The sequence below is a fragment of the Branchiostoma floridae genome, chromosome 3, assembly GCF_000003815.2.
Source record: "Branchiostoma floridae strain S238N-H82 chromosome 3, Bfl_VNyyK, whole genome shotgun sequence".
NCBI lineage: Eukaryota > Metazoa > Chordata > Leptocardii > Amphioxiformes > Branchiostomatidae > Branchiostoma > Branchiostoma floridae.
Window position 1 is genome coordinate 6171633 of NC_049981.1, and position 13275 is coordinate 6184907.

At 39.5% G+C, this 13275-nt stretch overlaps 1 protein-coding gene across 1 annotated transcript in view; it reads right to left on the reverse strand.

Annotated features, from left to right (window-relative positions):
• Positions 1–7143: 7143 nt before the first annotated feature.
• LOC118411175 (chitin synthase chs-1-like) overlaps positions 7144–13275 on the reverse strand; it is a 13594-nt gene continuing 7462 nt past the window's right edge. The window contains exons 8-14 of the mRNA XM_035813252.1: positions 12461–12566; positions 11477–11641; positions 10828–11025; positions 10645–10729; positions 8860–9053; positions 7886–7944; positions 7144–7176 (exon numbers count right to left, since the gene is read on the reverse strand). Of these exons, the coding sequence (XP_035669145.1) occupies positions 7144–7176; positions 7886–7944; positions 8860–9053; positions 10645–10729; positions 10828–11025; positions 11477–11641; positions 12461–12566 (840 nt within the window). The remainder of the gene's footprint in view (positions 7177–7885; positions 7945–8859; positions 9054–10644; positions 10730–10827; positions 11026–11476; positions 11642–12460; positions 12567–13275) is intronic.

Sequence of the window (13275 nt, forward strand, 5' to 3'; positions counted from 1 at the left end):
ACCTCTTTTTGCAGCAAGAATCTTTTCCTCACCTGAAATGAAATTATAGTAAGGGAATATGAGATAGGATAGTGTTGATGATTATCAACTCAAATGGGATCAAGGTCTTTTTCAGTTTTAACTTTCAACTTTCAACTTCCTTTTTGTCAAAAGAGAAGAAAATCCACAAAGTACGTTATGTATCTTATGACAAAATTAACTTTCAAAGACAGGATGGAATTAAAATTTATATCATTCAATATGTATGTGAAACAGTACTCACGCGGCGTTGCATGTCGGATCCTCGTGATTGCCAGTTTCAGTCTTCGCAGATGACCTGTGTTGTGTGACATTGTGGGCAGTATGTCAGCAGCTAGCTACCCAAGCTAACTAGAGTTTCACGTCATCATGATCATGCCAGATCATGCAGATATCAACGTCAAGTGACGTATCATAAATTTTTCTCATTAATTATACCAATCTGTATCTCAATAGTTTTTTTTTGAATTATGAAATTCATATTTCAGGAAAAGGCCATGGCACCGTTTCCTCATAAAATGAGCAAAAGGGTCCCTTATTTGCTGCATGATCTCTGTCTAATAATTAAGGGTTAATGACCCGCCCCGAGGTGTATGTGGTGTCATAACGCCTGGTCCTTTGCTATAACCACCGAATGAAACCACCGAGTGAACCGAGGAACAGGCGGGTCATTAACGTTATTATCATATAGCCTAAACAAACTTGCAAACTCCTGTATGACGCATAGATCCCTTGGTACTATACGTGTGAATTCCTTTGTCAAATTTCCGAAAATTCACATTTGTTCTTTGTTACATACATCTAAAAGGAGATAACAGATTGCATTTTGGAACCAAAATTTCCACAGAAAATATTCGAAACATGGTAGCCTTTGGCTCTTTAGAACAACAAAACTCATTATCAATGTTAACAGAATGAGCCATCCCCCCTTCTTGCAGTACTTATTCCCTCTGCTCTGGAATATGTTTCGCTCCTTTTGATTGGCCAATGCCTTCATATCTTGTATGTATCGCTCCTTCCGATTGGTTAAAATGAATCGACACCGGCACCGGTGTCGATTTGCATCGACACCGGTGCCGGTGTCGATTCATTCTGATCAATCAGAAGGACGATACACCCCGGAATGGCGGGAATCTAATGTATTACGGCGTCATAACCAACGTGGAACGGGGCCTTCTGATTGGTCCGCGGCGCCTGGCTATATGATAATGTCCGATTAACCTCCTAATGCCTCAAGAATACAGTTTTTCTTGCTAATTATGAAAATTAGCAAGTTTACAGACTCGGCACCTGTAGCTCCAAAAAGCCGCTAGGAGCATTACACGAGTTATATTTCATTTAAAGAGCTATCTACAAGTCATAAAATAGCATATCACACAAACGGTACATCATGAACCTGAAAATTCAATGCCGTAAGAGTCGATAGGTGAAAAGCAAAACGTCGTAAGGGTGGTACAATCTAATAGTATCGAGGTTTCATCAACACCTACCCACATACCATGTATCAAGACGACCCATTCAATCATTCTTAAATTGTGTTGACAAACATGCACATACACTGCGAAAAGAACTGGCGTTATCACAATCATGAAATGTAACACAAAGCTTTAGACTGTTGTACCTTTAGCTTCAATACCGAGCTTTCCTTTCATGTCATCTTCAGTCATCACCTTCAGGTCTTCAAAAACTTTTGTTGCATTTGTCCCTGGAAATTCTCTGTCGAAGTTTTCCTTGTACTTCTTCATCCCAATCATCCCCAGCCAGTCGCCTACGTTATCCTAGGAAAGTTAAAGGAAGGTACAATGAATTACATTATTTTGCATTGAGCGAGGTCGTGTAGTACAGGTTGTTTGACTCCAAAACCAGAGGTCCTGTGCTAAAACCCTGTCACGCTATCCATGTCGTTTCCCCTTGGGAAAGGTACTTTAAACGACTTTTCTCACCACATCAATGGCAAAAACGCGTATCTGACTTTGGTCAAGGAGCTAAAAGGCAGTGGAAAGAAAGGATTTGCTTTGCCTCCTAATACTGTGTCATAGTTACGGTGGATAACAGCCCACTGTCCCTACTGCCTTCAAAAGGGCCATGAGACCACATATTACATCAGACGGCCCATGTATTTCATGGGAAGTGTTAAAGAATATTTTTAAAAGATTCCGCAAATCTTGGCATAGATCAAAGAAGAACGAGCAGTCAGCTATAATCTTATGGACACTTACCGGTACTTTAATTTCGATGTCGGGCTCATCTAGTTGTAGCTTTTTAATGTGACGCCGAAAGTCGTGTCGGTCTTGTGGATCGGTGATTTGGATGTCTTTAAGGTCCTGCAAAAAGTAGGTTATAAAGGAATATCTTTATGCTTAACTCCATGTGCATATCACTAAAGAAATATGGCAGATGTTGACTGACCCTAACCCTATCCCTAGCCCTAGCCCTAACCCTAACTCTAACCCTAATCTTACGCTAACTCTAAGTACTCTAACAAAATGGCCATAATGTCCGTGTTTTCTATCCATTTTGGACAGAAATATGACCAAAATACACACATTGTTCTTTTATTTTTACTTACTGGACAAAATGTATGCACGTATTTTGCGCCCCAAAATGCCAGACATCCTGCTAACAATACATATGTATATATTAATTTCATAGTTACATAATGTATAAGTCATATACCTATATACATATATAATTCATCACTTACCTTGTCAGTCATTCCAGCGATGAAGCTTGTATCTGTATAGCCCTCGCCAATAAACTTCCGTTCGTAGGTATCTACCTGTAATAGGTGAATATTGTTTTCGAACCACATAACTGTTATATCACAAAGACATAGCATATACGAAATTCGAAGCAGAGTTTTGTTTACCTATAGACACAGCAAATTTAAATAGCTTTTGGGCCCTTGAACCCTATTCAGACCGGGCTTTTTGGTCATCCCTAGACGGGGGGAGGGGGCTTTTGAGGCCCTCCACTTCTAAGTCCCAAAACTCGTAAACGACGTGTTGTATGGCCACCAAATTTTTAAGAAATGAAACAGACATAATAACTGACATGAATAAGAAGTTTGACGTTACCATTGCCTAATATGACGTAATTATGACGTCATCAGTTTGATTGTATTGGTCGGACCCATGACAAAGGGGTATTCTAAGAAAATTTAAAGTTTTGCCACAACAATGTAACAGCAAGTGCAGATAACAGAATGAGAATGTTTGTTACAACTTGTGTTGCCAATAGCAACATCAATTACGTCAATATGACGTCAGAAAATGACGTCATGCACATCTAAGAAACCAGAATTTTCAAAAAATACTTTTTTTTGCAACCTATAATCACAAATGGCAATGGAAATAGACTAAATACATTCATTTAGATGTTTTTTTGATAAAAAAATGCCAGGTACTTACAAATTCTAAGGGATAATAAGCTAGTTTTTCTTGATCTGAACATACGGTCCGCCATCTTGGATTTGGGCTGATGACGACATCAAATTAGCAGAATTTATGCATATCTAATTATGATAGATATTCTAAATAATATAATATTTTATTTAAGTAAAATAAATAACAGTAATAAAGTAAACTAGAGTTCGGCGACCTCATACCTCCATGAAATATTTAGAGCTTTTGTAAATGTCATGCAATTAACATAATTTACGCATTGTGTTGTTCATCACTAATGTACACACGTCACAATAATAGAATTCCCATCATTAATCATTAAGTGGTTCTGCAATTTGCACATAAATTATGCAAATACAACCCTCATTATCATATTTGGTATCTACTTATATTTCACCTATCATAATTAACATGTGTTACATTTATTGAAGTCCAGTTATTGAAAACAATGGAACTATACAATTTCCTCATTAACTATGCAAATTATGTCCTCATTTGCATAACATGTATATCATTATGAACATCTTTGCCTAAGGTACCCGCATGCCTTATATGATGCCAATCCGTCAATCCTCTCTGCAGTTATCCTCTTTGGAATGTCTTGACAAAAACGCCCCTGCAGTTCCCAAATGTTAGGGGGCTGAAACTTGCCCCACTTTGTCATGACACTGAAAGCTATCTACCACCAAAATTTCAAGACCATATCACGTCCAGGACAAGAGATACATAGAAAAAAACTGCTATGATTGAATGTTGTCATTAATTATGCTAATGTGCTCTTATTTTTGCATAATTAGTATTTCATTTTGCACAATATTGTCTGAGGTACCTACATACCAAAAATCATGAAAATCCGTTGGTCCCTTCTTGAGTTATCCTCTTCACCAGTTTTTGACAAAAATGCCCGTGCTATCCCAAAACTAGACGCTAGGGGGCCCAAACGTATTTCATTTTTTCCTGAGCACAAGGGCTATCTAATACTCAAAAGCCGTGACCATAGCATGTTCAGAACACCGAGATAGCAAAACCGGAAGTTGCACTGCAGTACCAAGGGGAGACGCTAGGGGGCCCAAAATCTAATCATTTGCAGCTTTCATCACACTTCACCAACACACCAAGTATGAAATCAATTCACGCAGTCGTTCTTGAGTTATCTTGTTTACACACACACACACACACACACACACACACAGAGAGAGAGAGACACACAGACAAACACAGGGTAAACAAGAGTTCGGTGACCTCATACCTCCATGAATATTTAGAGCTTTTGTAAATTCCATGCAATTTACTAACACATTAACATAATTTATGCATGGTGTTGTTCATCATTAACTAACGTACACATGTCACAAGTATAAAATTCCAGTCATTAATCATAAAGCGGTTTTGCAATTTGCCCATAAATTATGCAAATAAGTTCCTCATTACCATATTTGGTATCTGCTTATATCCCAACTAGCATAATTAACAAGTGTTACATTTATTGAAGTCCAGTTGTTGCTAATAATGGAATTATACAATTCCCTCATTAATTATGCAAATAAGATCCTCATTTGCATTACATGTATATCATTATAAACTTGTTTGCCTAAGCTACCTGCACGCCTAAAATGATGCCAATTCGTCAATCCTTTCTGCAGTTATTCTCTTTGGAATGTCTTGACAAAAACGCCCCTGCAGTTCTAAAATTAAATGTTAGGAAACTGAAACTTGCCCCACTTCGCTATGACACTGCAAGCTATTTACCAGCCAAATGTCAAGACCATATCATGTCTGGGACAAGAGATACATTGAAAAAACTGCTCTGATAGAATATTGCCATTAATTATGCAAACGTATTTCTCTTTTTGCATAATTAGTATCTTATCTTGTACAGCATTATCTAAGGTACCTATATACCAAAAATTATGATAATCCATCGTTCCCTTCTTGAGTTATCCTCTTCAGAAGTTTTTGACAAAAATGCCCGTGCTATTCCAAACCTAGTCGGTAGGGGGCCCAAACTTATGTCATTTATTCCTGAGCACAAGAGCTATCTAACACTCAAAAATCGAGACCATAGCTAGTTCAGAACACGAGATAGCAAAACCGGAAGTTGCGCTGCAGTATCAAGGGAAGCCGATAGGGCGCCCAAAATCTAATCATTTCCAGCTTTTATCACACACTACCAACACACCAAGTATGAAACCAATTTGCCCACCGTTCATGAGTTATTTTGTTTACACACACAGAGACAAACAAGCACAGGGTAAAATATAACCTCCATGACATTTCATGGAGGTAAATATAACCTCCATGACATTTCATGGAGGTAATAAACGTGAAAAATACATTGTTAGAACCGAAATTAGCGATTTTTTGCAAAACTGCCTGTCAACAAACGGTTGTCAGGGCAACAAGAGAAAAAGTAAAATTTGTCAAACTTCTTAAAATTGTTGCCAACAAGATTTTAGGAAAACTAAGAAAACTTGGTTGCTCTAGCATAAGCCGTTCTGATGTTATACGACATCAGAGTTGGCACAGGCATAGGGTTAAACGTCAGGCCTGTGCTAATCTTGGACTTTTTGCTTAGCCTGCCTCTTTTTGCAATATTGCATTGTTCAAACAAGCCACCTACCCCTGCAAAAATGATGTCTGTTTTGTCTATTAATATTAATCAGAAACTGCCTATCGTTTCAAGCTTTGAATTTGCGCAATTTAGTATTTTCCACAGTACCAATTTCCTAACAAAATTTTCTTTTTGGGTGCCATTCCTGCACTCATTTTTTTAATCTAAAATCCACAACGACAACAGAGTAGCGACTGCGAAAAATAAACTACGAACATACAGATTATTAAAACAATCTTATAACGAAGAAGAATATCTTAAGATAGTAAATGTACGCCACAGATCAACCGTTACAAAACTAAGAATCAGTTGTCACAAATTGCGAATCGAATCAGGAAGACATAACCACACTCCTCTAGAGCAAAGAATCTGTCAATTTTTGTAGTTTAGGTAAAGTAGAAGATGAAGTACATTTTATTTTGGACTATCCTTTGTATGATAGCGATAGAAGCATTCTATTTGACTATGTGTTAAGAAAATATCCCCACTTCAGATACTTGAATAGTAAGGAGAAATTTATATTCCTGATAGCTTTTGATAAACCAACTCTAACCTACCATACAGCTTGCTACATTTATACAATTACCAAGAAGCGAGAGGAAGTCGAATGTCCTAGAATACATTAGACGTATATATGCATATACAGATGTGTATGATTGTTCCCCATTGTTTACATGTATACGACTGTTTCCATGTGACCCGTACTTAGCCCAGTAGGGCAAAAATGTGCAATAAAGGTCTTCATTCTTCATTCTGGACCAACTTATTCGTTTTTTAATATTTACCATTACCTTATCAGAGACTTGTCCGAAGATGCGTTTCAGCCATTCCCGTGTGCTAGTTTTTCCGGTACCGGTCAGATCTAGAGAAAAAGGGAATTGCTGCAATTAATACGTTTAGCTGAATTGAAAAAGTGCAAAAAGATGATATGGAGATAAGGGGGATTTTACACAACATGAATTATACCAGTCGCGATGTTGCACGTCTTGTGTTTAATCATTTTCAATCATTGTCGAGTTCCTCGTTTACCATCGTTTTCCAAAGGGAAAGTGACTGGTACATGGTATCCGGAATTATTACCTATAAAGACCCTGTCGCACATTCACGACCTTAGTACGACTTCTTCTCAAACATTGGCGGACACTGGGTTGGGAGTAGGCAGAAGTGAGTTATATTGTAGCTCCTGTTCGCTCTTCTGATTGCATCCGTGCAGAATATGACTTTCCCGAGTTCAATTTTCATAATTTTTCATAATGAGGCTAGCGCAGAAGATATCCCAACGAATGATAGGCCACCTCGTTGATCAATTTGTCTCGTTAAACAGTCTAAAGAAATTAGGGAGGCCATGGTCGCCTATATCTGACAGGTTTCTAGTAAATTCAAGTTCACAATTGACAGATGTCAATCATATCACCCAATGCGGGGTAGGGGTGTGAAGTAAAAATCATCAATATCAAAGACCTCTAATAAGAAACAGTCTCCTGGGAGTTGATGACCTACAGGTGCCAGGCCTGAACTGTAGAGATGGGCTAGGGATGCTGGCTACAGGTGAAATTGGACAGAAACAAGTGCATAAAGCCAAAAGATGGCCACCTAAGTTAATGGAGACATTGTTCTCTGCACTTAGACTCCTACATCCCCTTTCCAGACACTGCAGACCAAAAGTCTATCCAGGGGCCCTGGAAGGTCTATATTGGCTACTCGTATGGATAGGGACAATCATATACAAGGCAAAAAGAATGAAAAAGAGTGAGACAAGGCTAAATCACAGCATTCACCTCGTTTCGGACCCCTCCGGGAGGGGAATAAACCCCCCCCCCCCCCCCCCCCAGCAAATTTACCCCTAGAATACCAAAATCAAGTCCTCTGGACAGTCTCTGGTCTGCAGTCTGGCACTGATTGGAGGGAGGGCTAAAAAACAAGGAAGAGGGCCAAAAATAACAAAAAATGCGGTAAATCACAAGTAAATGACAGTCACCTGAACCCTATACCTTGCTTAGGTAACAGATCCATGGCAAAAAAGCCCTTCAAATGAACAGGAATGGCCTAATCCATGCCTACCTGAATTCCTACAGGGGAGACGATGCCATTAGAATTTCCCCAGTTAATACATGCAATTCAATGGGAGATTTGAGGAAACAAATATTCAATCATCTCAAGAATAAAAAGTTCAAGCCATACAAACTTACCCTCAAATGATAGCCTACTGTGTCCAGTCTCATCAAATTCATTTGCCAGAATTTCTATACGGCTAATCTTTAGACACACCCCTTCCTAATCAGAGCATCATTATCAACATTAGTTTAAGTTCTGTAACACCAGGATCAACAGAATAAACTACGATCTTCTTGCGGGGAGATACAAAGATGGCGGCTTTCTGACGAAAACAACATGCCCCCGCCCTCCGCATAGTCTCCTCCCTCGAAAACAGGAAGCTCCACCCCCACGTACACGTTCTGGATAAACACCGTCGTCTATCCAGGAAACGTCCTGTTTGCGACGATTTCTGGATATCCAGGAATCGTCCTTCTGCTCAGGACGATTCCTGGATATCCAGGATTCGGCATATTACGAAAGTTAGATGCTGACGAAAGTTGGATACAACAGTCCTTTAGGCTAAAAACAGCATCCAGGGGATGGTACCACTACCTCATGGGGGTGCCAAAACCCCCCAACTGGTTAAAGGTCATTATTTATAACTGATTCAACAAGTTTAGGGTCTTTCCTACCGCTGCCACCCCCAAAATGCCCAGATTTAACAAAAAAATCCCACCAAGAAAGGCTTTTCAATGGTTTAAAGCCTTGTTTTTATTTGAGCTCTCTCACCGGGGTCTCTAGGCGCAGGCGCTAATGGTTGTGTCTCCCCTTTACCGTCTGCAGTGTCGTTGCGCTCACGGCCCTCGAAGCCAGAAGACTCTGCATCAGAAGTATTATGGAGAGGTCTAGCTGTCTCCTTAGTGTGCTTATTAGCTTCTTGATCGCTGTGTCTGCTTGATCTCAGACAGCATGCTTTGCAAAACCTTTGGGCAAAGGAAAAACAGTAAAGGGTAAACGAACGAAGATGGACTATTATAGAACTTAATTTATCATAGAACCTATGAAAGCCCAAGCCCCATTTATATATCCAATAAACTCTTTCCCTTTATTCATTATGTATTGGTTGGTGGTGTTCAATGTAATCAATTGACCAATTTGATATTTTTTATCTCCATGAAAAATGGAGATATAGTTTTGGGTGTGTCTGTGTGTGTGTGTGTCTGTGTGTCCGTATTTTTGTAGTGAGCATAACTCAAGAACCGCTGGATGGAATACGATGATATTTGGTTTGTGGGCAGGTGTTGGGAAGACAAAGGTCAAGGTCAATTTGGGGCCACCTGGTATGTGACCTTGGTACTGCAGCAGAAATTCATTGTTTTGGATCTTTTGAACTGGATGTGCTATGGTCTTCATTTTTAGATGGCAGATAGCTTATAACATGAGGGATGTGTGGTACATATTTGGTCCCCCTAGCAGGTTGCTTTGGAACTGCAGGGGCATTTTGTCAAAATCTTCTAAGGTGAATAACTGAAGAAGGGAACAACAAATTTACATGATATTTGGTATGTAGGTAGCTTAAACAGAGATGCACATCATGGGGTGCAAATTATGCAAACTAACACTTAATTTGCATATTTAATGAGGAAAATCTGTATTTGTAGTGTTTCCTTTATAGGACTCAAATACATGCAATATATGTAGTTTGTGGCGGGTGGAACATGATCAGATATCAATTATGCAAATAAGTCCTTAATTTGCATAATTAATGCAAAAGTGCCATAATTCATCGAGGTGGTAAATGTCGATGATTGGACAATCAACATAGTGACCAGCGTAGGTTATTTACAGGTGTACATAACTAAGCATAGATTATGCAAATAAGGAATTCATTTACATAATCAGACTATTTCATGGAGATATGAGGTCTCTGAACTCTTGTTTGTTGTTGTTTTTGTTAATAGATACGCTACACAGGAGGCTTCACCAATGATCGACTTGAATCTGACGCCTTTTCATGTAATTTTTTCGGGCTTTCTATTTCGTGATGGTTTTTATGTCGCCGCCAATACGCATTGAAAACGTCAATTATCTATACCAAATGGCAACCTCTGCTTGGAGAGTCGGTGCACAATTGATATGAGAAATGTCATGCAGATAGAAAATAGTTACGTATCATTAGCAGTAAGACTTGGCCTGGTAGCCAAAGTGCCCACAAACTGGTGGTAAGAGAAATTCTAATTATCTCTTAAAGTTTATATTATTTACTAAAATTTGACAAAACGTCCAAGGCCATAACGCAGATATTCTATATATTATGTACAATCTGACGAAAATCTGCTGACCAGTTTGGGGAGTGATTGACATTACTATTTTTGCGGGGCTCTGCGAACTAGGAATTTCTCTTGAAGGTGACGTGAAACATGTATGACCATATGGCCATATATAGTATTCAAAGTGCATAGAGCTGAAAGAATCTGGGACATGGCGTTTTATTATCGTTACCGGCATAGCAAATTCCCTGGAGCTCCTATTGTTGACTTGTCACTAGCTAATGTACAAGCGAGTATGTCTTACGTCCAAAATTGACGCAGTTTGGTCACGATGTCGTAGGACAACTTGTCTTTGTCCTGGTCTTGCTGAGATCTTGCCTCCCTTGTACCTTAAAGAAATAAAAGATGTTATTACACCCAGCTATTTTTTTTATCCCAATTGAACACACATAAAAAAACACACAAGTGAGAACAGCACCGCTCTTACCCCATGACCGATCAGTCATGTTGCACACGCTGTAGACGTTCATGAGGATGTAGACACACGGCAGGGTAAACAGGTACACCACGCCGTAGATAATGCATGATCGCTCCCCTGGATGTAGAACGGCTGCGACGAAGTGTATCCCAACAACTATGGCGAGGTACAGGGTAGTCACATCAACGGGCAGCTTGATCCAGATAACTGCAGAATTCAAAGAGATTAACCGTTCGTGAAACTGTCGTCAACCAGTCATATAGAAGTGATCACTTCTACAAAAGGATCACCTGGCCCATGTGCCCATTTTGGTGGTTCCTTGAGTTGTTTTCCCATTGACACAGAATCCTGTCTATAGTGGACACCATTTCATATAGACCAGATTTTATTGGTCCTCTGATTGATTTTCTCGGGCATTAATGACTCTAATAGAGAAATCGGAATTACTTTTGATCTCTAGAAGATACATACATCTTTCGACAACCACTATAAATCTGAATCGATAACAACCACTAAAGCTTTCGCCTTGACAGGTTTAAATAAACCTAACCCGTTACTTTTATTAAAATACCATTAAGGAAGATAAATTGCCCAAATAAACAGCAGCACTTTGTTCATATTGAATTTCGGTAATGAAGTTCTGTTACGATTTACTCACGTTCGTTGATGTTGTATACAGAGATCTGTCCTGGCTTGGCGCTGCCCCCACAGAACTCCCCACTGTCGCCCGGACACGGGAAGGCACACATGTCCTCTTGTAGTTTGGTTCCGTTTTTCATGTCGTCCTCAGATCCACAGAAACAAGTGGCCGGAGGGCCCGTGCCTGGATTTACAATACAGCAGAATTAGCATCAATAGGTTTTCAGAAGCGGTTAACCATATGATTGGATAACTGGTGACCAACAAGCTTGTACTGACAAGGTGGAATCCAGTTAGAGAGGGGTGTTATTTAAGGTGATGCGCTTTCTTCGATGTAACGTAGCACAATTGACAGGCCCATTATTTACCTCAGTGTGCAGATAGGGTAGACACGAGTGATTTAAAAATGTGTGGAAGTTCGTTGCTGATTGCTGGAGTGTAACATAGATGTTAAAAAAAGAACGATGCTACTGCATACATCGCTGTCGTACCTGAGTATTCCAAGTGCATCTGATAACAGTGGTCCATGCACTTTCCATTGGTAAGATCCTTTATGGGTGCAACAGCATGGGGCAATAGAGGTTCGTCAGAGCCAATATATGTAAGATAGCATCCCTCATAGTCTCCATGTACATTTTCTGTGGGCAATAGAGAGGAAAGTTGTGTCACTTTCAGCTAAGATTTGTTCTAAGATATTCATGGTCTGTGTAGACTGACAGAAACATGTTAACACAAACACAGACAAGAATTTGCGTTTTACTATACTGTAAAATGGCGCATTTGTTTTACAGATTCACAAAGAGTCTTGTCAGGTTTGAATCATCACTATGCTGCTAAACAACATTCAAAACCTATTTGCAATATAACAAAGTTCTTTGTAGATAACCAAGAAGGTGGAAAAAGGACCTCCGTGGGATAACCAAAGGATTTAAGACCTAGTCGACGCTTCGGTGACCGTCTGATGGTTTTACTCCATATTAAGTATAAGGTGAGCGGGCAGTACCTAAGGGCGGTTTATGGGAGTTGATGGACACCACCATTTGGCTCACTGTTCCCACAACTGCAACAAGCATGGCCAATAGGAAGATGTAACACAATATCTTGGCAAGCTGAAAAAAAAGAAGAAGTCACTGCATCAACAAGGATAGTCATGTAAATGTGACAAATCTGAAAGATAACCTAAACGCCATATATAGACATATATGTACATGTATTATCATATGAAACGTTTATACATGTAGTTCACTTTTAAGGTGGTGGAATTTTGTCTTGCTAGTTATCACTTTGAAGATGAAACAAAGAGAACGGTTCATTACCTGCGTTAGGCAAAGGTTTTATCCAAAAAGGAAAGAAAAAGAAATCAATTTCGTTTTGTAGGAAGACGAACATTCTCACTTAATGTGCACATTTTCATGTACCTTGAGTTGTGTTTCCTGTGAATATCGAATGCAGACCACTGTAAAGACAATGGTGAGTAGAATGGAGAGTGCCAACGACAGCCATGTAGGAATGCCAACTCCATAGTAAAGTCCTCCTGCCAAAACAGGAAAGAAAGCAAAGTCAAGCCTAAAGGACGCGCTATAGAGTCATGCTCATTGTGAAACCTTCCCTTCACCCGGTCACATGCATGTATCTACATATGCCATAGACTTTATCAACTTCTTTAGTCTTATAGTGTGATGACATACCGCTCAAAACGAGGATGCAGGTAGTTGGGCTGACAACGGTCGAAAACAGCAGGACAGCTTGGAAGATAAGGAATGGCATTGAGATGTAATTGTTATTTTTGTTGACTTCCTTCCAGCTCTTGAGAAGTAG